Consider the following 27,984-nt stretch of genomic DNA (forward strand, 5'->3'; position numbering starts at 1 on the left):
AATTTTCTTTTATATTATGAAATATTGTTTATATAAACCAATAATTATAATAATAATAATAAAATTTTGCAATAGCGTATCAATGATTTCCATTTGGTTCTTGTAGTTCCCTCCCACACCACACAACGCAACGCGTTGTTGCGTCTCTTTTGGAGTGAGTCTGGTTAGGGCTGTTATGGAGTTCATACAGAGCCGCGTGGAGCCATGGATCAAGGACCAGCGGGAGAAGCTGTTGGGCCTGAAGGACAAGGTGTCGTGGGGCCCACTCCAGTGGCGGATGAAGTGGCCGTGGGCCTCCCACCGTGAGCACAAGAAGCGGATCCAGGAGGAGTACCAACGCCTCACCAACCTCTGCCGCGCTCTCAAGGCGGACTCCGTCTCCGATTTGCAGGACCTTCTCTGCTGCATGGTCCTCTCCGAGTGCGTCTACAAGGTCTCTTTCCTCGCTTTAATTTATCGTTCTCCTCAAAATTAAAATAAGAATCGTAAAATGTTTGTTTGGGTTGGGTTGTGTATAATTCTGATTTGAGAGGAGTAATGTGTACTTCAATTTGTTCTTACTGTATTCACCTCGTTGTTTTTCAATCGATTTTGAAGTTTGACGTTTGATGAAATGTTTTTTTTTCAAGTAAATTACCGAGGTGGACTCTAACTGTAAATTTGATTCGATATATAAGTTTGTCAGGTAAAAAATGGTATGTGAGTGTGATATTGACGGCAATGTCAAGGTTTTTGTGAAAGGACACAACTTGCATACGGTTGCTTGTACTTATTTCTAGTTTGAATTGGAGTTTCACGTTGTTAATACGTGAACAAAGGTTTGTAGTAAATATCAGTGCGTATTATTGAGAAGAATATTTAATTCTAATTGGAGAACAATAAAAACAATACATAAAGAAGTGTTTGTAAGTTTTTTCCTATTTGAGGTGTTTGTATATATGTTGTTTGTGTTATTTTTCAATTAGAATTGGAGTTTTACCTTGGTAATATGCGGAAAAATGTGTAAATTATAGGATCATGCATATTATTGGGTTTAAACTAATTCTAATTTAAGAACAAGACAAACATGTCTAGAACTGTATGTAGATTTTCTGCCTGGGGTGCTTGTGACCGCAATTATGTTTTTATCAGAAAAATTGTGGTTTTTGGAGTTTCTGCAACCACAATTATGATCGTATCTTCCATATCCGTCTACAATATGAAGAAACACGGTTTCAAGTCGGGGTGTTAAAAGAAGAAAAGCGGTGTCTTTGGTCTTTATTAAAATTACATTTGTGGGTCTTCTTTATTAAACTTTGAAAAATAGCGATACTAAAAATGTGTAGGAAAAGGGTTTCTTAGAATTACTATAGGTTTCATACATTGTTGTTCTTCAACGGCAATTCTGTATGAGAGACACGGTTAGTTACTATGCACTATTAGCCTAAAACTACTTTACAATTGTGTCTAATAGGACTTAGTCATTTTAGCTTCATATTCTATTCATTGACATAATGTGAGCATAGGATGAATTCATATTAGATATCAGTGTCAAAATGTTTGAGTGATACTTTATGAAAATTAAACCTTTATAATTTATGTAAAATAGAAAATTGATTTTCTTTTGTTATAATTTTAAGAAACATGGTAAAAGCTAATTGGCTTCATAAAGTAATCATAAATACTTTTTTTTCCCTAAAGCATAAATGAATATGATGAATATTTTAAAGGTTTGGTGTTCTTTCATGTGAATCATGAAATGAATAGGCCATATGCTATTGTATACAAATATTTCTGTCTGTTCATTTTGAGGATTATTCCTGGAGCTTTAATATTCTTTAGTGTTTATTTAAATGCTACAAGTACAGTAGCTCTATGAAATGCGATGGTTTTCTATAATCTTGGAATCAACTACAAGGCATATGCCTCTCAGAGTCTTAGACAAGTGCTTATAGCAACTTTGTAACTTTAATATGATTTTCTTGGATGAATTATTGTATGAATATTTGTAAGTTAAATAAACTTATTGCTCATTATTTCTGACTTATTATATAGAGACCTGCTGGTGAGATGATTCGAGCTGTAAATAAATTTAAGGCAGATTTTGGTGGACAAGTTGTTGCTTTGGAGAGGGTGCAACCATCGTCAGATCATGTTCCTCATAGGTGTTCATTCATTCTTTATACAATTTAATTCTTCTTCTAATCTTACATTATTTTCAAAGATTCCAATATGCCATTATATATTTTGGTATTTGGAGGCTTTTATCCTTTATTATTGTTCTCATCCATTCTATAATATATTTGGATTGTGTTTTGGAGGTAAAAAATAGGTTATTTGGATGTTTTTTACATTAATTGGTGTGATCTTTATTTTTAATGATTGCTTTTTAATGTCATGGCTTTTGTTTGTTCTGTTTAGTGTTTTTTAACAACCTAGCATGTGAATTTCTAGTTTTACTTACCTTATTGGTAACTACTTATAGTATTGCATTCTCTCTCAAAATAGAATTGTGCATTGAAGTAGTTTGTCTCTTCTTCTTCTCTTAGGCTCTAAGAGATTATTTAGCGTTGGGTTCAAATATTATGGACTGTCTTCCTTAGGTTTCTTTTATTTTGACTTATGCAGTGGATGAAATAGAGGATGGATTTGGCTGTTATTCATAACAGAAAGATGTTGCTCTTGATTAAGGAAAATAACAGACAAGAGAATAAACTCAATGTACCCAGTAATGAGGATGTTGCATGATATGAAGGCACAAACTACACTATTCGTACAAGATAGGATTAGGAACAGATACATTAGAGAAGAAGTTTGGGCAGTATTTTACGAAAGATGGTAGAAGCTCATCTTATATGCTTTTTGTAGGCATGTGTGCAGAAGATCTGCAATAATTCAAATAGATGAGATGGAGATTAGCAATCCCTAGTGGTAAAGAGACTGAGAAATACTATTATTGAAACTGTTATGGAAGATTGAGAGGTCAACTGATAGGTTTCTGGGTATGAAACCTATCTGTTCCAAGCACTCACACACAACTCGCACACAATTGTATGAAAAGAATGAATATCTGTATTCACATCAACAAATGTCATGTACAACCATGGTAGCATAATCCCCCTCCACAGGACCAATGTTCCTGTCACCAACTGATATTCCAAAAACTAATCCCCTAACAAAAGAATAGAACTCTATTTATACAAGTCATTTCCCGTCCATCCTAACTGCTAAAACAGTTAGGATATTAACTCTTCCTTCTCCTCTCATACACTCTCCACTCCCTAACATCAACAATTTGTCAATACTCCATAGACGTGAATACATGATCTATGATAGAATATTTTAGAATTTGATACATGTAGTTGAACCCGACTAGTGGAATACAACTTGGATGTTATTGCTGTTGTTGTGTCATACTTATTCGGTTATTATGTTGTTGAAGGTATTTGTTGGCAGAGGCAGGTGACACTTTATTTGCTTCCTTTATCGGAACAAAGCAGTACAAGTGAGTTTTTTCATACGATTCCATGTGCAAGCTTTTCCTAATCATTTTAACTTCAAGAATCTTTACCTTTTTCTATTTTGATGAAAGGGATGTCATTGCTGATGCAAATATACTTCAAGGTGCCATCTTTCATGATGATGCTGTTGAGGAATCTGAAAAAAATGAATCAACTGAATCTGACAATGATGAAAGCCATAATGGAAAAGACTATACATGGAATCCTCTACAATCCAGGTCTAAGAAACCGAAGAAGAAATACAAACCTGCAGCTCATAGGGTAAATGACTATTATCCAATATGTTTTTATTAAATTAACTTGCAGACTCTTATACCTGGAGATCTTTAAATGGGCTCATAGTTTGAAAGGGTGACTGGATCCCTATAGTTTCATAATCCTTTTTATTGAGTTCCTTGAATCCAGTCTGTTTATTATTATAATTATTATTATTAGTGTTATTTTTAATCTTCAGGGACCTGATACATAACTGTAACGACTAGATTGAAAATTTCCAAATTATACAGGGACCTATATTAATTTAACTATTTTTTCAAATTCCTATAGATTGTTGCTTCTTTATATGGTAAATTTATAATAGTTCAATTTCTATTTTATCTATTCTGCTTTATAATTTTCAACTGTTCAACTCTTTATAATCTTAGGATTTTATTCAACAGTAAAATCACAACCTTGGTTTCTGGGTATTGCTATAGAGCAATACTATATGAGTAAATATTATGTTTCTGATTCCAATAATTTCCTTCATAATTCATATTACATCTCAGGGTTTCATGGCTCGTGCTAAAGGAATACCTGCTTTAGAATTATATAGGCTTGCTCAAAAGAAGAAATGCAAACTAGTTCTATGTGGTCATTCACTTGGTGGAGCAGTGAGTTTGATCTATCCAATTTGGATTTTAAAGCATTACTGCTTTAGTGTTTGAACAAATTACATATGTAAAGTTCCTTGTATACACAGGTAGCTGCATTAGCTACTCTTGCCATTTTGAGAGTAATTGCTGCTTCATCTTCATCTTCATCAAAGGAAAATGAAAAAGTCTCTATCAAATGCATTACATTTTCTCAACCTCCTGTTGGAAATTCTGCTTTGAAGGAGTATGTTTTCCCTGTTCTTTTTTCTCACTTTCTAAATTGGTTACCTGCTGATTCTTCTTCAAACCTGCAAAATTAGAATATCAATTATTTATTTCCTTGTTTTTTCTTTTCTTTGCAGCTATGTTAATAGAAAAGGTTGGCAGCATTATTTTAAGAGTTACTGCATTCCAGAAGATCTGGTTCCCCGTATTTTATCTCCAGCTTATTTTCACCATTATAATGCTCAGACTCAGCCAGGGCCTTCTGAAAATGAAACTGACAGCTCATTATTGAGAAAAAACAAGCAAGGGTCAGGGAAGCTTAATGCAGAGCAGTTGGTTTTGGGGGTAGGGCCTGTGCAGAGATCATTCTGGCGACTCTCAAGGCTAGTCCCTTTGGAAGGTCTACGGAGACAATTTAGTACAGGCAGAGAAAGACCAATCAGTTCCAATGAAAGAAATTCATTCCCTGATTCTCTTGCAACTACTTTGAATGAGGAGGAAGTAGTTGCACCACAGTTGCTTGAAATACAAGAGGGTTCTGATGGCATATCACTGAAGCCTTTACCTGAAGCTGATAAACATTCACTAGAGGTTCCAATTAATGGGAAAACAGATGCAACCAACAATGTGATGACTGGAGATGAGAAAAAGTGGCGCAGAGTGCCTTATTTGCCTTCATATGTGCCATTTGGACAGGTAGATATTATGGACTGATGATTTAGTTCAGTTTTCTTTTTGAGTCACCACAGGTTCTATGAATGTTTTTACTTTCTTATTTTTTCATGGTGTACTGCTTTTGCATGTTATTGTTATTGTACTTGCATGCAAAAGATTGATTGATTTGTCCTATAAGATGAAAAAAACTAGATCAGAAACTAGAGTGGAATTAGATTTTCTTTGTCAAATCCTTAACTGCCAATCTGAATCGGTATGATGATGGCAGAATTGACTGTAATTCTCACCAACTAACTCGATTATCCTCTCCACCCTTTCTCATAATTATTGTAGTCAATTGACTTATTTTTTTTTATAAATATAAAAACTGTCAATACTCCCCATGTCGATAGTTCCCCCTAAACATTCACTTGGTCCCCTAGGTAAACAGCTTGTGGCTTTTGAAATTGTTGTGGAGTTGATTGAAGCATGTTGACTAAACCAATTCCACCATTTAGTACAAGAATAATTTCTAATCCTCCTGGGTCAAACATAAACTTATGAATACTCCTGTACTCTTTCAGTTCTGTGTTTTGAGTTTCCTATGGTATGTTTGGCCATAAAACGGAGCATCAGTGGCTCTGAAATTATACTAAGATCCCATGGCTCCCTTTGTAAACTGCACTACTCTACATGGTTTTAGCTGATAATTATTAATATCCTTCACCTTTTTGTCATTTTGTGGTGGGCTGATGGTACTACCCAAAACCTCCATTGTTGCCCTTAGTCCCTGGTTTTCCCTGTATCAAACATGGGCTTCCCTCAATTTTTTTCCTCCTCTTTTCCCGCCCAAAAACAATCCATCTCTAGCAGTCTCATTCCTGATCTCAAGAACTTTTTTTCTTCAGTCTTCTGCTTTTTTGACCTGATTTTTTTTTTGTTTCTCCTAAGTTATTCCCAGTTTTTGCTTCTTTCTTTCTTTCTTTCCCTTCTGTTCTTTTCATACCTTTATCTTCTGTTATGTTTTCTTGCTGCCTTTTGTCCGTTAAAGCAACCATTTTACAGTGGTTTGAAGGTTAGCGTTAAGGAAAAACCTAATGATTTATGCATTAGATTCTACAATCAATGTCAACCAGGCTTTAAATTTTATGCACTTGACAATGCAAAATCAATTTTTAATGTACAGGATCAAAAGCAAAGGAGTAAAATGATTCCATATCTTTTGTTTTTCCTTAGTGTACATTATTTTCCAATTTTCATTTTCCCTGGATGCTATGTTTCTTTTAATTAATTTTGAACTCATTGGAACTTGTTTCATGTAAGACAGCTTTATTTATTGGGAAATTCCGCCGTAGAGTCTCTATCAGGTGCAGAGTACTCAAAGTTGACATCGGTATGATCTTTTCTTCGTTGCTTATGAATCTGTGATATTGTTCTAGTGTCCCAATTTAGGCTTAAGATTTATCTTCCAACATTATATTTATGAATATGGTAGTGTAAGTTCTCTCATTTAGTTTTCCTTTGGCAAAGACATTTTCAGGTCAGATCTGTGATTACTGAATTGAGGGAAAGACTTCAATCACATTCAATGAAGTCATATCGATCTAGATTTCAGAGGTAACCATCTTTCTCATCAGGTTACACTAACAGAATTGGGTTTGCTTAGTTTTCAAATTATTGACACCTAAATGATCATATGCTTACATCATAACCAAGATTCATGCCCAAATCATCTTATCTACTGTAGTATTTCTGAGGATAGGTCCTCTAAGCTTCTTGAATTCCATCTAATGGGCTAATTATTGTTTCAAGCTTTTGATAATACTTTTCTACATTAATTGGTGTTTCATATAGGAATAATACTGGTTTTCCTTCCTGGTTTGCAGAATCTATGACCTTTATATGAGTATTGATTCCTCATCTTTCTCTGGGATTGATCAGTTTCCTCATCTGAAGCAATGGCTTGGGTTTACAGCTGCTGGCACTGTGGAGCTTGGCCACATAGTTGAGTCCCCTGTTATTCGAACTGCAACCTCAATTGTTCCTTTGGGATGGAAAGATGGACTACGAGCAAAAAATGGAGAACCTCTGAAAGTTGATATTGCTGGTTATGGGTTGCATTTATGTACACTGGTTCATGCTCAAGTGAATGGTAACTGGTATTGTCATTACCCCATAAAACATCATAACTTCTAAGATAAATGGAACAGAGAGAGGAGAGAAAAATAACAGTGAAAGAATCTGTGTATTATTCACATTACTTGCACAATCATAAGTACATCGACTTATTTATATGAGTCATTTACTGACAGCTGTCTAATGTTGACAGCTGTTCAATTACAGGGAAAACACTTGTACAAAAACAAAGAAAACTCCATAATATACTAATTATCAACTATTTAACTATAGTATTACTAACACTAAATCACTTATTGGTTTAGTTTTCTTTTGATAAAATTTCTAAATACTAAATGGATCTGTTTAGATTTGTGATGGGTGGAAATGGGGGCAGTCCCAGGGCAGAGAAAGAATTAGTAGTTATAATCAAGTTTGTCAAACTCAGAGTTTACGTAAATTCGTGAGAGTCCAGTAAACTCATAAGAGTTTACTTTGACATGAATTTTTTTTTATATAAATAACATCCTAATTCAAATAAGTCCACAAAATTATAGAACTTAAAAGTACTATAAATAAATAAGTTCATTCAAATATTATAAAACGTAAATCCAAATATTAAGTGTCTATGTCTAATCCTCTAATCCTCTACTGACATTATCATCTTCATCATCATTTTCATCCAACTCTTCCCATGATAAAAGTTGTGCATCCTCATTGGCATTAAAAGTTATTTTATCAAGATCAACAACATCTAGAGCTGGATCTGTTGTTGCTTCATCTAAGTGAACATTTTACCATCATTTCAAATGAGCTCCAATTATGCTCACATTCTGAAGAACTACAAGTCAAGCTTAGAATTTTGAATGGAAAATCTCTTCAACTCTGGAGTTCCATCCCTAAACATCTTCCCCATTCCACAGAATTCTATCATTACCATTAATATCTATCCCATGTTTCCATCCAATATCAGATCTCTTTCTTGGAGCATTTTTACTTCTATGTCTACCTTTAATAGAGGAGGAAGCAGTTGGATTCCTCTCAATTGAATTTGATCCATTCCCAACATTTCGATCAAATTTAAATTTTTTACTACAAAATTAAAAAATATATTATAAATAAAATATCCACGGTTTTTGGTAGACTAGAGAAGAATTATCTAGTAAAAGAATTGCACAGAACAGTGCAGAGAGGGGCTGAATATAAGAGGCTGAAACATAACTCAAGAATAATGCCACTTACACAAACAAACAGTACACACTCTGCATAGAAAGTGTGCATTGTGTGTGACGAAAACAGAGCTCGTGACGGAAAGCAACCGGCGATGGCAACTGACGACAATAGTGAGTTAGGTGGCGACAACGTCAACAGTGAATGCGATGGCAATACACGATGAAGCGATGCAAAGCGATTCCGAGAGAGGGGTGCGATTGTGAGAGATGGCCTGCATGATAGAGGAGTTCAAAAGAACGAAGAAGGGACTTAATCACAACCTAATCTGGTTAGTTTTCTTCAAAAGACGTCCTCCATACGAAGTCGTTTTACACTTAAATTTTTTTTGTCGAACTTGCCAAATCGGAACCAAACTTGTGAGTTCGATTGATTCCACCTCCGTTTCCATGATTCTACTCCGAAACTGAGTTTGGAACCATTTAGTGAACATGTAAACTTGTCCGAGTTAACTCACGAGTTTGATAACCATGGTTATAATGATTAGAAATAGAAACCGTTAAAGTACTAGAAAATATCAAGGTTTTCAGGATTTCACTAGGTGATCGGTGAATGAAACATAGGAATACATTAACTAGCATACATTCATGCTTTCTAAACATAATAAATAGGGCAGCCTGTCATTGTGTACTGCATCTACAAAGATTTTTTCCTATTTCTTATTTAAGTTTTTCTGCTTAAAATAAGCTCAATAATTTTGGTTGAAAGAATGAAAACCACTCAACCCTATTTGCACAAGGAGATCTGTTATAAGTTCCGTGCCTGGCTCAGTGGAGTTTTACATGGTTTTGTCCATAAGAACAACCCCATCTGGCAGTCTCTTGCTGGAACAGTAAGTTTGTTATACCATGTAAAACGAGTATGAGAGTCATATATAACGGAGTCACTATATATAGTACAATATCCCAGGCTTGACCCAATCATGTTTGCCAAGCAAATAAATCACAACCAGAGGCAAAGGTCTTGCGAGCTTACAATAGGAAGAAAATGGCCAATGATTGTCTCTAGACTGTTTGTTAGCTTTCTGTCTGGGGGTATCTAGTAGATAGTTAGAGCTAATTTATGGGTGAACTCTCTAAAGTGAAATAGGGGAATCTTTTGTAATTAGACTGTTTACACTGGGCTTTCTCCCAATGTGAAAGGAGATTGCTCTTTTGTATGGTTCGTATGTTTTCTTTCACTGTAAAGGCATATTCCAATTTTTTCCATTATTATCTCTCTTTTGTGGACTTTCTTTGGTTTTAACTATCTTTCTTAAGGTTCCCCTAACAAATCCCGTGCACTCTTAAAGTTCAATAACCTAATGCTAAGCTAACCCTTAAATCCTCCTAACAATATGTAATATTTCTTTGACATTTTGGTTATCAGTAGCATCTGTCTTGTTACTCCATCTCCATTGGTTATTGTGATTGCTAATTGTTAGAATTATTGGTTTATGGGTGAGTGTGTATGAGCTGTGTGTGAGTGTGTATGAGCTGTGTGTGAGTGTGTATGAGTGGTGTGTGAGTTGTGTTAAATGTATTACAACTAGAAAGCACTCTCTCTAGTTCTATAAATGTAAGATGAAGAGTGGAAATGAAATAAGTCATTTGAGAAATATTTTCTCCTCTTTTAGATCTCAAGTTGGTATCAGAGCGGGTTCATCCTGCTCTGGTTTCTGTGTGTTGTCCACCAGCACTGTCACTGCTGGTCGCACCTGTCCGGTGCCGTTCGTAGTTGTCTGTGGCTGTCCCGCCACTATCTGCAGCTGTCAACTGCAGTTTCAAGTTCTTCAACTTGGTTGTCAGCCATCCTGGTATTTGTCAACTACCGTCTGCCGTCGTCCACCTCCGTCCGCCGTCCGCCGCTGTCCGCCGCCGTCCGCCGCCGTCCGCCGTCACCGCTCCGTCCGACGACCACTGGATCTGGTTCGCCTCTTCACGCGACAGCCAACCCCACCGGTGGGTTCGCCTGATTCTCCGTCACGCGCCGTCACGCGCCGCCTCTTTGCGCGCTGCGAACAGGCGTGTGCTGCCCACGCGCCGCCCTCTGCTCACCGGAAAGTCTCCGCGCCACCTCCATAGCTGTCGCCCTCATCTCCTCTGTCCGTTCTGACCCTCAAAATCTTACTTTGGTGGGTCCAGAAGCTTCCCTTTAAGAAAACCTTAAGAAACCCTATAGGGTTTTCTGGTCCTTCACGGTTTTTCTGATTCCCTCTCCTGTTTTTATCGAAGAATGGCATCTGGAAGTGCTCTTTCTTTCTCTGGAAGTCCCTCAATCACTTCCGAAAAGCTAAATGGAAAGAATTATATGTCTTGGTCTGCTGCTGTAGAAATGTGGTTCCTTGGTCAAGGACGTTATGACCACCTTGAGCAAGATGGGAGTCAAGTACCATCTGACATGGCTGAACAATGGAAACAAGCTGATTTTCAATTATGTGCCCTATTGTGGCAATCTGTGGAACCCCGACTTTTGATATCTCTTAGAGCCTTCAAGACATGTCACACCTTTTGGAAGAAAGCTCAAAGCATTTATGCTAATGATATTCAACGTCTCTATGATACCGCAAACAAGCTCGCCTGTCTCAAAATGATAGATCATGATATGGTCTCCTTCATGACTGAAGCCCAAGCAGCTGTGGAAGAATTGAGAATGTTCTTGGAATCTTCAGAAGATATCAAAAAGAAACTTGACCAGTATTATATGGTGATGATCCTCCGTACTTTGCATCCAGATTTGAATCACATCAGAGATCAACTTCTGACAAGTCATGAAGTCCCTTCCTTGGAAGCTTTGACCACACGTCTTCTTCGTGTTCCTGTGTCTCAGTCTCAGGAAGCTCATGAAACAATAGAACCATCTGTCATGGTTGCCACGCGAGGAAGAGGAGGACGTGGAACTAGAGGAGGAGGTCGTGGAGGACGTGGAGGTCGAGGACGTCAATGCTCTTACTGTAACAGGATGGGTCACACCCGAGAAAACTGCTACTCCTTGCATGGTTTTCCTTCAAAAAGCGCTAATATCTCTCAGGTTGAAACTTCCACTTCCAACTCCAAGTTTACCGAGGAAGAGTATCAAGAGTATCTACGCTTAAAGTCTAACAGCTTGGCACAATCATCTCAGTCCTCAAGTACGTCCACAGCTTGCATTTCTCAATCCATGGCAGGTCCAAATTCATGGGTAATTGATTCGGGTGCTTCTGATCACATTTCTGGTAATACCTCATTGTTTTCAAATCTTTCCCTCCAAGAAAAACCCCATTTCATTACCCTTGCAAATGGCTCTAAAATTTGTTCAAAGGGAGTCGGTCAAGTTTCCCTGTCTCCCTCTCTAACTCTGAAATCCGTTCTTTTTGTTCCTAGCTGTCCATTCAATTTAATTTCCCTAAGTCAGTTAACCAAAATATTAAATTGTTCAATAACGTTTGATTCAAAATCTTTTGTTATACAGGAGCGTGGCTCGGGGAGACAGATTGGAGAAGGATATGAAGCTGGAGGTTTATACCATTTTGGATTTCGTCCACGGGTATCTTGTGTTGCCGCTCTTCCTCCTAAAGTGTTACATGATCGGTTTGGCCATCCTAACTTGTCAAAATTAAAAAAGATGTGTCCTGAACTTAGTGGTCTTCAGACTTTAGAATGTGAGTCTTGTCAACTAGGAAAACATGTTAGATCTGTCTTCCCTAAAAGATCTCAATCAATGTGTACTTCTAGTTTTTCTATTATTCATTCTGATGTTTGGGGACCTAGTCGCGTCTCTTCTTTTGGTTTTCGGTATTTTGTTACCTTTATTGATGAGTATTCTAGATGTACTTGGGTTTATCTGATGAAAGATCGCTCTGAATTGTTACCCATTTTCACATCCTTTTTGAATGAAATCAAAAACCAATTTGGCCAAGTTATTAAAGTCTTAAGAAGTGATAATGCTAAAGAGTATTTCTCATCAACTTTTTCTTCACTTCTTAGCTCCCATGGTATTTTGCATCAGTCCACTTGTCCTCATACACCCCAGCAAAATGGTATAGCAGAAAGAAAAAATAGACACTTGGTTGAAACGGCTCGTACCCTTTTGCTTGGTGCTCATATTCCTGTTCATCACTGGGGGGATGCCATCTTAACTGCATGTTTTCTTATTAATAGAATGCCCTCCTCCTCTCTCAATAATAAAGTTCCTTTCTCCATTCTCTTTCCCAATAACCCTCTCTTTCACACCTCTCCTCGAGTCTTTGGTTGTGTTTGTTTTGTTCACGACATGTCTCCGGGGCTCGACAAACTCTCTGCTCGTGCAATCAAATGTGTATTTTTGGGCTACTCTCGCCTTCAAAAAGGGTATCGATGTTACTCTCCTGAAACCAAAAAATACTACATGTCTGCTAATGTTACATTCTTTGAACAGACACCTTTCTTCTCTCCATCTGTTCAAGATGTTCATATCCTCCAACAGGTACTTCCTCTTCCAGTGGTTGAGTCTAATATCTCAAATACCTCAGTCAATCCAAGTCATACCCAAGGTCCTCCCGAACCTTCCTCTCCACATACTGATATCCTTCGACACAGTACCCCGATGGATACTCCTCTTCCAGAAAATGGTGGATCTTCTTCTTCAGATTCTTCTCCGTCACCATCTCCTGTCACGTCTCCTGATGAAGATGATTCTGGTTGGCCCATTGCTCTCAGAAAAGGTAATCGTTCCACTCGAAACCCTCATCCCATTTATAATTTTCTTAGTTATCACAGAGTATCTCCCTCCTTTTATTCACTTTTATCCTCAGTATCTGCTGTGGTTATTCCTAAAACTGTGAAAGAAGCACTTGATCATCCTGGATGGCGACAAGCCATGATTGAAGAAATGCAGGCTCTTGACCACAGTCAAACTTGGGAGCTTGTGCCACTTCCCTCAGGCAAAAAGGCTGTTGGTTGTCGATGGGTATATGCAATTAAAGTCGGTCCTAATGGTGACATTGATAGACTCAAAGCTCGACTGGTTGCAAAAGGGTACACTCAGGTTTATGGTCTTGATTATTGTGATACCTTCTCTCCCGTGGCAAAAATGACTACCATTCGATTGTTCTTTGCAATGGCAGCCATTCGTCATTGGCCACTTCATCAACTGGATATCAAAAATGCCTTTCTCCATGGTGATCTTGAGGAAGAAGTTTATATGGAGCAACCTCCTGGGTTTGTTGCTCAGGGGGAGTCTGGTATGGTTTGTAAATTGAACCGATCTCTATATGGGCTCAAGCAATCACCACGTGCTTGGTTTGGAAAGTTTAGCTCCATTGTTCAAAAATTTGGGCTAAAACGCAGTGAAGCAGATCATTCAGTCTTTTATTATCATTCGTCTCCAGGAAAATGTGTTTACTTGATAGTATATGTTGATGATATAGTTATTACAGGAAATGATACTACTGGAATATCTCAATTGAAGGAGTATTTGTGTAGACATTTCCAAACCAAGGATCTTGGGAGCCTTAAATACTTCCTAGGCATTGAAGTAGCTCAGTCAAAAGATGGAGTTGTAATCTCCCAAAGGAAGTATGCTCTGGATATTTTGCAAGAAACAGGCATGATTGATTGTAGACCGGTTGATAGCCCTATGGATCCAAATCAAAAATTAACAACAGAAAAAGGTGAGTTATTCTCCGACCCAGAGAGATATAGGAGGCTAGTTGGAAAACTAATCTATCTTACTATTACAAGGCCGGATCTATCTTTTGCAGTTGGAGTGGTTAGTCAGTTCATGCAAGCTCCATGTGTTGACCATTGGAATGCTATCATTCGCATTCTAAGGTATGTAAAAAAGGCTCCTGGGCAAGGGCTGTTATATGAAGAAAAAGGAAGCCTTCAAGTATCAGGATATTGTGATGCTGATTGGGCAGGTTCTCCTATTGATAGACGATCTACTACGGGATATTGTGTTTTCCTTGGAGGAAACATTATCTCATGGAAAAGTAAGAAACAAAATGTAGTGGCTCGATCAACAGCTGAAGCTGAATATAGGGCAATGGCTTCATTAACATGTGAACTTATATGGGTGAAGCAGTTCCTTCAAGAACTTAACTTCTGTGACATCCAGGGTATGAAGATGTATTGTGATAACCAAGCTGCTCTTCACATTGCATCAAATCCAGTGTTTCACGAGAGAACCAAACATATAGAAATTGATTGTCATTTTGTTCGGGAAAAGTTATTGTCAAAAGAAATATGTACTGAGTTTGTTGGATCAAATGACCAACTTGCAGATATGTTGACTAAGTCATTAAGGGGACCTCGGATTGAGTTTATTTGTTCCAAGCTTGGCACATACAATTTGTATGCTCCAGCTTGAGGGGGAGTGTTAGAATTATTGGTTTATGGGTGAGTGTGTATGAGCTGTGTGTGAGTGTGTATGAGTGGTGTGTGAGTTGTGTTAAATGTATTACAACTAGAAAGCACTCTCTCTAGTTCTATAAATGTAAGATGAAGAGTGGAAATGAAATAAGTCATTTGAGAAATATTTTCTCCTCTTTTAGATCTCAAGTCTAATATATATGGTTTAGTCCATGAAAGCATCTTATTTTCTTTATTAAAGTGCATAATGTCTGTGTTACAAACTTACAATTTGTTTTTAAGCTGAATTAGTTGAATGTTGTTGAGTCAATGCTTTTCATTTTTATATTGGTCTGTTAAAGTTATGATTTTATGAGCACTCTTCGGAACTCTCCATGTCTTAGTTTGACTTGAAAATTTACGTATCTTATCTGAATGAGTTTAATCTTTTTTTTTTGGAGATGATTAATTTGTGTTCGGAGAAGCAGTTTTTTCAAGGCCAAGTGCAGCTGTTAATTACCTGGTTTGATAATGTTATGGAGAAACAGTTAAACATATATTTTACATGCTAAGTAAAATTTCTAAGGCAATATGATTAAGTGATTCATAGTAAGTGGGATGGGAAGTGGATTCCTGAAATTTCAAGATACTCATTATCATTGCAAACCCTGGGGATTGGATTTCAATGGGTGGGATTACATTCCATTCCCTTTCTTCCTGTTCCTCTGCATGAACAAATTATAAAAAGCTTTTCCAATATCATCTCTCCAGTCCATCGGTTCATGTAAAGCTTTGGTTACATATGTAACTATATAGATTATGGATGCTTGATTACAGGTGGTTTCTGGAGATGTCAATGACCTTGTTTTATTATATTAGCAAAGTTTTGCTGACTTCTGTCTTCTGTTAAAACGATGATGTTCCTGAATGAACATGTGTATGGTTTTTACTTTTCCTATTGATCTGAAAGTCGTTGTTGGTTGTGTAGATGGGTGAAGATGAAAATAAAATAGAATGTTTAGTAGGAATGAAAGAGGAAAGAAACAATTTTAAAAAATGGTGGGACCCATTGTAATATTTGTCTCCTATTTCTTGTCTCTGTATCTCTTCTCTATTTCTCTTGAACCAAACACTTTTGCTTCTCACTTTATATCTCATCTATTTCCTTTCTACCTACTTGTTTCCATCTTACTTATTTCTCTCCTCTCTACCAAACACAATGTTTATAATGTAGATTCCTTTATTAGTGACCTAGGAGGATGGAACAAAACTAATATATTTACAATGTAATGCAATATGGTAATTAAAATATGTTAAACGTCACCCCTTTCCTGTTGTTTCTCATTGCATATTATTTCTGCAAAATAACTTAAATACGTGAGGTGTATGACATTTGTTTAATGTTCATTAGGTGTTCAACTATGGTTGAATCATTTCCTTCTCCACCAAACTATTCTTCTGATCAAGGAATGCAGCCTGAGATACAGAGGTTGAGAATATTAGTTGGTCCTCCACTAAGAAGTCCACCAAAACATCAAACTGTGTTAGACTCATTGATGCCTGCTTTTTCTTCTGTTGACTCTGAGACTGCAAGTAGTTCAGCACCTGTTGACAAGGATAAATTCATCCGTCCAGAAAGTTTAAATAACTTTGTAATATTTTGCACCAGTGATTTTACAACTGTTTCCAAAGAAGTTCATGTGAGGACCCGCCGAGTACGATTAATTGGGTTAGAGGTATAGGCAATTTTTCTTGGGGGCAGCATATTTAACTCCATTTATTATTTGTCTAATGACCTGCGTGAGTTTGCTACGTGCAGGGAGCTGGTAAAACTACTCTTTTAAGGGCTGTCTTGAATAAATGTAAACCAAATACTGCTGCCAATGATGATGCTGTTTCAGAGGTTGTGCGAGAAGTTATAGCTGATGGTTTGTGCTATTGTGACTCCAGTGGAATAAATACGCAGGTTTTCCATTTTCCATTATTTTTATTTGACAGATTATTATTATTTATAGAAAAAAGAACAAGCATGTTCTTTATTTCTGATGTTTGCCTGCTCTATAGATCAAACAACCTAATGTTAACCAGTTGAATGTCTGTTGCATTCTATATTTGCTTTCTACTTTAATGGTATGGCCATGGTCTGTGCTTTTTTTATGGATGCCAAAATGTTGAATCAGTCCTATAACATTTATTTTATATTCAGGAGGGTAATGGTGTTGTTATCAATGTATTACGTGCATTATATGTTTCAATGAATTGTTATTAATATTTTAGACAACACAGTTAATATGATAGGCAAACTGGCCAGTTTTAGTGTTCTTATTACATAACTACTTGAGCTGGATATAGATTCTTCTCAGTTTAATTATGTAGAAAAATATTCCTTTAACCGAGTGCTGTCAAATACTCTGTAGTTAAGCAAACATTTGAGACATATAGTTATGATTGCTTGTAAGAGCTTGGCCATGAGCACTACTATGTTTTCTTCATGTGTTAAATAAACATTAATGTTGTTTTACAGGAACTAAATGTGGAAACCTCTCGCTTCAGGGATAAACTGTGGCTTGGAATACGTGATCTAAGTCAGAAGACAGATTTGATTGTTTTTGTTCATAACTTATCCCATAGCATACCCCGTTGTAGTAATTCAAATGATAATCAACAAAGGCCAGTCCTGTCACTTTTCTTAGATGAAGCTAAAACTCTTGGAATTCCTTGGGTTCTTGCAATCACAAACAAATTTGCAGTTAGTGCACACCATCAAAAGGCAGCAATTGAGGCTGCTTTGACAGCATACCAAGCATCACCTGGCTCGGCTGAAGTTATAAATTCTTGTCCGTATGTTATGCCCGGATTTGTTGGGGCTTCTATTTCTTTGGATGCAATCAATACAAATTCTACTAAAAGTGTGGGTGCTGAAAAGTTTATATTTGCTCCTATTAACTTCATTAGGAAGCCTTTCCTTAAAAGGGAGATTGTTTTTCCAGTAGAAGGAGTAAATTCTCTCTGTCAGCAAATTCACCAAATACTCCGAAGTGGTGAGGAGTCTTCCTTTCAGGTGGGAAAATCTGTATTCTGTCAAATCTCGTACTTTGAATAATTTTACTAGTACATTATCTTTGTTTTGCATATATTTTACTTCTAAACTGTGATTATGGCCATTAGAATAACACACTTTATTATTAATTAAAATTTATTGAGATTCCTCTTTGCTATTTGACAAGACTCTTATGCTATGTTTGAATTGGGGGATGAATTTGCGAGAGTGGATTTGAGAGGTATTGAATACTGTAAAACTAGGTATAGAATTAATCTCCCTTGTCTCTAAAATATACATAGGGTAATATATTTATAATGAAGAATGATACCAGTTATATATGACAACCAAACATGACTATGGTAAATAGAAGATATTGTTAGAAAACAATATCAACAATATTTACCAGCATAAAACAATATCAAAAGTCTATGTTTCCTAATTAACATAAAACGCAATAAATCTAACAAGAAAGTTGAGTTGTTTGGATTAGGAGAAAGAATGGTGAGAAATGAAGGTATTTGAGATGAAATTTTATAGGAGTTAGTGAGTAATGTGATGTGTTTGATAAATTAAAAAAATATTTTAATCGACAAAAACAGAAGATTACTATTTTGCCCTTGATTATTACTATTTTTGTTAATTTTATACTATTATTATTTATATTATTTTTACTATTTTGTAGTTCTATTATTACTATTAATAATTATAGTGAGTATTTTATTATATTATACTATTTATTAATTTTATATTCACTGTTATCATGAAAATTAAACTTATTCAACCATAAACAATTATGAAAGGATAAAATGGTCATTGGAACGTATTTCCTCGCAAATCTTTTCAATTTTGCAAAGAAAGTTAACCTTCAAATACTTGCTTCGTTTTCTGTTTTTAAATACTTTCTTATTTGTTGTTTTTCGTGCATTCTCTTCCATTCATTGCTTGCATTTGTCTTTGCAAATCCGTGCCTGGAAATAAACACTGCATTAATGTAATTCTCATATGAATTTCGATCAATAATAAAAGATATTAGAGGATATGTTTCTAGCACATATATTGTGGCTTTTTTATCTAAATATTATCATCATAAATGGTATGGTACATTGCTCTTATATATTCATTCTTGAGCTTTCACTAAATGCTTACATTTTTTTGGCATAGTTGGTTATTGACATATTTGAACAGCTTTGATGACCAAGCAATAACATTTTGACATTGTCCCCACTGTTCAAAATCAAGTTCAATAGATAGATTATAAAAAATAACCTTTACTTGTGACCCTTCAGCTAAAAGCTTCAAAGATAGGAGAATCAATTGTTAACCCTTGCGAATAAGGCACGATTAGGAAAGCTCTATAGTAGACTAGGTAATAATTGTTCAGGTAGGGTGCACCCAAGGTAAAGGGTATTTGGGTCTTGATGTAGTTGTAGTATTTGTATAGAGTAAAGGTTTGTTATTGTTGTAATTAGAGAAAAACTTACTAAGTATTTTTCTATAATTATTTAGGTATGAGGTGCCTAACTTAGGGGTGCCTAACTTAGGGGTGCCTAACATAGGAGGTGCCTAACTTAGAGGTGCCTAACTTAAGGAGGTGCCTAACTTTTACTCCTATAAATACATTAGTATGTTGTAATAATATGTATTGAAATAAATATAGTTCTACATGTTTATCAAGATGGTATCAGAGCTCCCGATCTTGGGAGCTCTGTTTCCGCTGCACTGATAAGCTACCAGCCACCAGCAACAGCAGCTATCCAGCCACTTCAACTGTAGCAGAAACTATTGGAATCACTGATAGGACAGAAAGGGACGCCTATCTGCAGCAAACACAACATTGCAAATCGCTCCAGAGAAGACGTTGCCACGCGCCGCCACGCACAACCAGCCTTGCCGGCGCGTGTAGCCCACGCGCCTAGTTCCAGCGAGACCCACTCGCCGCCGACGTCACAGAAGGAGTTGCCGGAGCCTCCTCATTCCGTTACAAGGGCCGGTGACAACCCATTTTGGCTCAGATCGGAGTAAATCTGAGTTTTGAAGTACTGCTCCATATTATTTTGTGTAGCCCACACTGTTTTCCACTGCCCAGGCTGTTTTGCCGCTGTCCGACGCCTTGTGCCGCTGTCTGACGCCTTGTGCCGCTGTCCAACGCCTTGTGCCGCTGTCTGGCACCGTTTGTCGCTGTCCAGGCGCCGTTTGTCGCTGTCCAGACACCGTTTGTTGCTGTCCAGGCGCCGTTTGTCGTTGTCGACAACGTTTGCCGCTGTTCAGGCGCCGTTTGCCGCTGTCAGGCACCGTTTGCCGCTGTCTGGCACCGTTTGCCGCTGTCCGGCGCCATTTGCCGCTGTCCGGCACCGTTTTCCACTGTTTCGTCAGGAGATAGGGTCCCCAGATTGCATTCCCAAGGATGTCTGAGGTAAAATTTATTCCTTTGGGTCCTAATGATCTTCCAAATATGATAGGTTCCTATCGGTTGGATGGGCGGAATTTCTTACAATGGAGCCAGTACATTCGAAGGATTCTCAAGGGTCGTTCAAGACTAGACCACATAGATGGTGGAGGACCAAAACCAGATGACTCAAACTTCCTAATGTGGGACAATGAAGATTCACTAATTATGACTTGGATGTGGCATTCCATGGTTCCTGAGATAAGTCGAAATTACATGTTTCATTCTTCTGCCAAGGAGATATGGGATGATTTACAAAATACTTTTTCATTAAAAAAGGATTTTGCTGCATGTTATGACATTGAAAGCAGGATATTTAATACAAAACAGGGCTCACATTCTGTATCAGAATATCATGGAATTTTGAATGGTCTTTGGATTGAATTAGATCAATACCAAACAATAAAGATGTGTAAGACAGATGCTGCCGCACATGCTGAAGTCGTGGAAAGAGGAAGAATCTTTAAATTTCTCCATGGCCTAAATCAAGAGTATGACCCAATCAGGGTACAGATCTTAGGAAGAGAAAAATTATCTTCCTTATCAGAAGTATTTTTTATGGTAAGAGGAGAAGAAACTCGAAGAGCTGTCATGCTTGATGGGGGGATCTCCAACACAGGCTCTGCCATGACAACCGGAAAGGGATTCCACAAAGGAACGAGCACTGGAGGAAAGTCATTTGAAAGAGGAAATCGTGGAGATTCTTATACTGGAGGAAAGTCATTTGAAACAGGAAATCGTGGAGATTATTGTTCATTTTGTAGAAGATCTGGACATACCAAAGAAACATGCTTCAGACTCCATGGGAAAAGTAATGTTCTAGAGCGTATGAGGAATAACAAAGGGCCTACTCAAAAATGGGTAAATCACACTACCTCAGAACAGGAAGCCACCAATCAATCTAATGTTTCTCCACCACCAGATCTTGACATGAAAGCTTATAAGGAAGAACTCGACCGCTTGAAAGCAATGGTTGAATCAATGAGTAAGCCCTCTGGATCATGTACTCTGTCCATGAAAGGTAAGATTTGTCTCAATACTGTTGGTAATATGACTCAAGGTATTTGGATTCTTGATTCAGGAGCAACTGATCATATGACACCTTGTCGTGTGTCTTTCAACTCATATGATGAAAGCAGTAAAGAACAACTTATTACTGTTGCGAATGGTCAGGGTATACCTATATGTGGCTCTGGGAATATAGTTTTGGAATCATCCATTATATTAAAGGGCGTTTTACATGTTCCACAATTAGCCAATAATCTTATCTCTGTGCAAAAACTCACAAAGGATTTAAATTGTTCAGTAATATTTTTCTCCACTCATTGTGTTTTTCAGGATCTTGCCACGGGGAAGACGATTTTAACTGCTAAGGAGCAAAGTGGGTTGTATCTATTAGAGACTAATGACCAAAGCACAACAAATATTGAGTCTACAAGCTACATCTGAGACGTGGGCAAACTCTCAAATATGGCTTCATCATAAAAGGCTTGGACATCCTTCATTTAACGTTATCAAGTCTTTATTTCCCCATTTGTTTACCAATGAGTCTGTTGAGTCTTTTAATTGTGATATTTGTCAATTATCAAAACATCATCGTGCATCTTATCCTATTAGTAATAAAAAGAGTACTTCTCCTTTTGATTTAATTCACACTGATGTTTGGGGACCAGTTGTCGCATCTATTTCTGGAGCAAAATGGTTTGTTACCTTTATTGATGATTGCACTCGTGTCACATGGACATACCTTATGAACAATAAATCTGAAGTTTTCCAAATCTTTGTTAAATTTTTTCATCTTGTCCAAAATCAATTTGGAAGAAATATCAAAAGAATTCGGTCTGATAATGGTACTGAATATGTTAATCATGAATTCCTCAATTTTTTCTCTCATAATGGTATTGTTCATGAACTTACATGTGTAAACACTCCTCAACAAAATGGGATTGCAGAGAGAAAGAATCGTCATCTCCTTGAAGTAACTAGAGCTCTTCTTTTTCAAATGTCTGTTCCAAAAATTTACTGGGGGAAGCAGTGTTAACTGCCACATATCTCATCAATAGGTTACCTACCCGTGTCTTAAACGGCATTAGTCCTATAGAGTCTTTATTGTCTTTTGTTCCTTCTTCCCCTTTAATATCAAGTCTGCCTAGTAGAATTTTTGGATGTATTGCTTTTGTTCACTCTCATCACCCTAATCGTAGCAAATTAGATCCAAAAGCCCTTAAATGTATCTTTATAGGGTATCCTTCTAATAAAAAAGGGTACAAATGTTATCATCCTCAGAGTCGTCGCATCTTTATCAGCATGGATGTCACATTTCATGAAACACAGTCCTTTTATGTCAGTTCACCACTTCAGGGGGAGAAAACACTTGAAATGGATGAACTCTCCTTCTTGTCATTACCATGTCAGTCTTCGCAGGATGCCCAAGACCTGAGCAATGAAACTATCAGGATCTATAATAAGGATGAAGAAGAAGACAAATTTTTTGGTCAAAAATATGAAAGAAGAAAACAACCCACTTCGACTCTAGAACAAGAAAAATTGTCTAATCCGGAGGTGAGAATCCCTGAAGACAACATCGAAGAGGTAAGTATTACTGATGACTTGCCCATTGCATTGAGAAAAGAAAGGAGATCATGTGCTAAATATCCCATTTCTCAACATGTTTGCACTAACAATCTCTCTGATAAGCATAGAAGTTTTATTGCTGCCATTGATACAACAAGAATTCCTACCTCAATCCAAGAAGCCATGAAACTTGAACATTAGACTCAAGCCATGAAAGAAGAGATGAATGCATTAGAAAGAAATTCAACTTGGGAAATTGTTGACAAGCCAAGAGACAAGAAGGCAGTAGGATGTAGATGGCTATTCACAGTGAAACATAAGGCGGATGGAACAATAGAAAGATATAAAGCGAGACTGGTGGCAAAAGGCTATACTCAAACCTATGGGATTGACTATGAGGAGACATTTGCTCCTGTGGCAAAGATGAATACAGTTCGAGTTATTCTTGCTTTGGCGGCTCATTTTAGATGGGACTTACACCAGTTGGATGTAAAGAATGCCTTTCTTCACGGAGATCTGGAAGAGGAAGTTTACATGGATATTCCCCCAGGGTTTGAAGTGAAAAATGAACGAAACAAGGTTTGTCTCCTAAAGAAAGCATTGTATGGTCTTAAGCAATCCCCTAGAGCATGGTTTGGAAGATTTACAAAAGCAATGATTTCCTTGGGATACAGACAAAGCCAAGGAGACCACACTCTGTTCATAAAACATTCATCTACAGGTAAACTCACCCTATTGCTTGTCTATGTGGATGACATGATTATTGCAGGAGATGACGAAGCAGAAAAGTTGGCATTAAAAGAAAAACTGGCAGCTCAATTTGAAATGAAAGACCTAGGAAAACTTAAATACTTTCTTGGAATAGAGGTTGCTTACTCCAAGGAAGGAATATTCATCTCCCAAAGGAAATATGTACTTGATCTCCTCAAAGAAACGGGAAAACTGGGATGTCGAACTTCAACAATTCCTATAGAACAGAATCATAGAATTGGAAGTGAAGAAAGTACTCCTGTAGAGAAGACCCATTATCAAAGATTAGTAGGAAAACTAATCTATCTATCACACACAAGACCAGACATTGCCTATGCAGTTAGTGTAGTAAGCCAATTCATGCATGATCCAAGAAATAGACACATGCAAGCAGTTGATAAAATTCTCCAGTACTTGAAGTCAAGTCCAGGGAAGGGATTGTTGTTTAAAAGGGAAGACACATTAGGTATGAAAATATATACTGATGCTGATTATGCAGGGTCTATTACTGATAGAAAATCTACTTCTGGGTATTGTATGTTTCTTGGAAATAGTCTGGTAACATGGAGGAGCAAAAAGCAAGACAGAGTATCTCGCTCTAGTGCAGAAGCTGAATTTCGAGCCCTTGCTCAAGGAATGTGTGAAGGACTTTGGATGAAAATCATTTTGGATGATCTTAAAATTAAGATAGACAGTCCTGTGCAACTATACTGTGACAATAAGTCTGCCATAAGCATTGCTCATAATCCAGTACAACATGACAGGACAAAGCACATTGAGATTGACAGACACTTTATAAAAGATAATCTAGACAGAGGCTTTATGATTACAACTCATGTTCCAACAGGTCTTCAGCTAGCAGATATTTTTACAAAAGGGCTACCTCAGGGAAGATTTCAAGATCTTGTAAGCAAGTTGGGAATGATTGATATTCATTTACCAACTTGAGGGGGAGTGTTGTAATTAGAGAAAAACTTACTAAGTATTTTTCTATAATTATTTAGGTATGAGGTGCCTAACTTAGGGGTGCCTAACATAGGAGGTGCCTAACTTAGAGGTGCCTAACTTAAGGAGGTGCCTAACTTTTACTCCTATAAATACATTAGTATGTTGTAATAATATGTATTGAAATAAATATAGTTCTACATGTTTATCAAGAGTTATTAGGTAAGTATCTCAATTATTTAGGGCATTTATATTGAATTCCTTTTTATAGGTTCCACATGACATAACTTTTGATCCTCCTCGTGTTAGTAAGTTGTAGAAGTCTTTACTAACTAAAAAATTGAACTCATTTAGTGCATGTTGAAAATATATGCCTAAATATTTTTAATTTTGAATTTGATTAACATAGCTTTTAGGAGTTTTTGTTGTGATTCAAATTTTAAAATATTGTTCAGAGAAAGAGAAATATATGGTTTTATAATCAAAATTTAGGAAGCTATTATTTTGTTTCTAAGATTAATATAATGCTAATATTTGAACTTTTTATATAGAGTTTGTTGGAAGTTCCACATCGACTAGAGATAAGGCCAATTCATAGTTTATAAATGGGTGCAAACCTCACCCTACAAGCCGGTTTTGTGGGGTTGAGTTAGGCTTAAAGTCCACTTCTAACATGGTATCAGAGCCATGGTTAGAGCCTATCCTAGCGATATTTGTTGTTTGCTGGGCATATTCCACCCACTATCGGGCCGCTATCGGACCACTCATTAAAAATGTCTAATCCCACACTCGAGATGTATATACCTCGGTGTAAGGGGGTGTGTTGGAAGTCCCACATCGACTAGAGATAAGGCCAATTCATAGTTTATAAGTGGGTGCAAACCTCACCCTACAAGTCGGTTTTGTGGGGTTGAGTTAGGCTTAAAGTCCATTTCTAACAGAGTTAATGATCAATATGTTGAAGCTCCTTCACTTCACATAATACATCTCTTGTTCTTTCAAAATATATTTTAAACAAAAAAAGCTAAACAGTATCCAGCATATTACACTATTTTGATAAGAGATGCTCAAATATTCCAGTTGTCTAACATTGACTAAGAATACTATAAGAGGAAAAGTCAACCCATGTAAACCTTGATGTGAGTTGTGATGATATATTACTTATTCACTTACCAACTTTTGTTGTTTGATTTTTAAAGGCATGCATGTAGTGTCGTAGACATAGAATAACATTACATTGGTACCAATTTAGGTGTAAGAGGTGTCAAATAATGGTGATATCACTTGTCAAATTAATACTGGAAAAGAAATTGACTGGGTTGACTTAAATGGAAAGGTGCATATTTTCATTCAAAGGAATGCATATGCTCTAGAATATAAATTTACATATACCTTTGTTTTTTCGTCTTTTTAACACCCACTTTTAATTTTGCTATCTGTAATTTTATAGAAAGTATTATGTTTTAACTTAGTGTTTTAAGTTTAATGCTCCAACTTCCATCTTCACACTGCTTTTACCATGTGTCAAATTTTTGGCCACCTTTCATGTTTTTGGTTCCGTCCTTGGTGGCGTTATGTAATGTTAAAGTTTCGGCTGTAATAGATTGGGACCTTTAAAGGTCATCCTTTTTCTGGAAGTACGTGATCATGTAATTTACTTGAGATTTCCAGTGCTTTTTAATACCATCTACTCCCTTGTGTTTTGAGTCCATCAGCTACACTAAAATATATTGGCAATTAAAATATTCATGTAGAGTTAGCCGTTTTTTTTCTGGTACTTTTCAGAAAATGATTTATAATTAAATATAGAAAACAATTATGATAATTAGACAGGTTTTCCAGAAATTGTTAGGGAGCAAAAGCCCCTAACAAGAATTTTATAGTTTTTCTTTTCTCTGAAATCAGGAAAAGTAGCTTGTAAACAAAAGTTGTCATGACAACACTTTACCATAGGAGATAAATTACCTGTCTTATGAGTGATATAATCAATAGTTACCTGTATAAATTACCTGTCATGACAACACTTTATCATAGGAGTTAAATTACCTGTCTTATGAGTGCCCCTCCCTAAAAGAACTTTCGTGTTGGCTCAAGCCATTGGCGCATGTTTGGCATCAGAGCAAACTTTATTCCATTTCTTTTTACTAACCATAACCTTGGAGTCCACTTTTTTTTTTCTTGTGTTACCTGAATTCCGACAGTTCCGTGCCCTGTTTGTATGCAATACTTCGTGCCATTTAGTTTTCTGCAATACTTTGTGTTATGATGGCCCTTGCTTTGCACTTAAGGGTGTCTGGTGCCTTATTTTGTGAGGTTCTTCCACTAAACAGTATGTGTGCGAATCTTGTAATGATGCAGTTCTTTAGATACTTCACTAAAGATAATAGATGGAAATATGGTTAAATAGAAGTTTAGTTATTAGGATCTCTCTCATTTAGGTATTCTACATCAAGAAAATGATAGAATTTCAGTTATTGCTAAACCAGCTGAGCTATTGGGTTAGAAGTTCAATCTGTTATGCTCAAGATTCCTTGTTTAAGGTCTTAGTTAAATGTTGACATGTACACTTCAGATCTAATTCAATATTAAAAAACTAGTATGGTGAGAATTGTTCTTTACTTGTATATACTAATTTGGTCAAAATAATAGTGAATGTCGGATCTCCAATATACTTTTTCTTGTCAATAACAGCCTGATAAATAAAGCAATAATCCATAGGATAAATTCTAATATTATTTTAGAATTTAGGTTTGGTACCTAACCCAACCTTATAAAATATAGTTGTGAAATAAGGAAGGACTGTTCTCCATTCGTACACATTATTTTGGTCACATGACTATTGATGTTGGATTTCCAACATTAACGATACCAATATTTTCTTATGTTTTCATTGCGCAGCCTGATTATTTTTGTATAACAATGCATGCTAATAAATTCTATTTCTTATTAATGATTTCATCTCAGGAATTTGCAAGAGATAGGCTTACGATGGAGTTGGCACGAGAGCAAGCAATGTCGATTGAAGCAAGGAGAGGTGCTCGAGCAAAGGAAAATTCATTGAATTCTGCTGCTGTGGGGGCATCTGTTGGTGCTGGTCTTGGCCTTGTCCTAGCAATTGTAATGGGTGCAGCATCTGCCCTCAGGAAGCCCTAAGGACCAAATGGACCCGGGGCTCGCTCAACGGAAGTTGGATCTTGTCTTCCCGGTGCTCATATAATTTTTGTTATTAGGATTTCATTCTTTTCCTAGATAATAGGTATATAGATAGAAGAAAAGTATACGAAGGCAAGTTTTAATTTATTTGTCAAGTTAGCAGCATATTTCACTCATTTATTTATTGAATTATTTTAAATTTCTTGAA

The 27,984-nt window shown here is 36.7% G+C and overlaps 1 protein-coding gene across 2 annotated transcripts; it reads left to right on the forward strand.

Annotated features, from left to right (window-relative positions):
* The first annotated feature begins 81 nt into the window (after positions 1-81).
* Positions 82-27,984, forward strand: LOC108347394 (uncharacterized). 2 transcript variants are annotated; one of them, XR_008245439.1, is made up of 15 exons: positions 82-433; positions 2,035-2,144; positions 3,422-3,484; positions 3,572-3,761; positions 4,268-4,372; positions 4,462-4,598; positions 4,717-5,275; positions 6,561-6,626; positions 6,774-6,850; positions 7,120-7,392; positions 16,277-16,601; positions 16,685-16,831; positions 17,390-17,776; positions 17,856-17,926; positions 27,588-27,653. XR_008245439.1 is itself a non-coding variant. In XM_017586598.2 (14 exons), the coding sequence occupies exons 1-14, from the start codon at positions 176-178 to the stop codon at positions 27,774-27,776; spliced, it is 3,036 nt and encodes a 1,011-aa protein (XP_017442087.1). In that variant the 5' UTR covers positions 82-175; the 3' UTR covers positions 27,777-27,984. The 2 variants fall into 2 exon arrangements, 1 of the variants encoding a protein (XP_017442087.1); XM_017586598.2 differs by having other exon boundaries at positions 17,390-17,926; positions 27,588-27,984.

Source organism: Vigna angularis, chromosome 9 (assembly GCF_016808095.1).
Source record: "Vigna angularis cultivar LongXiaoDou No.4 chromosome 9, ASM1680809v1, whole genome shotgun sequence".
NCBI classification, from domain to species: domain Eukaryota; kingdom Viridiplantae; phylum Streptophyta; class Magnoliopsida; order Fabales; family Fabaceae; genus Vigna; species Vigna angularis.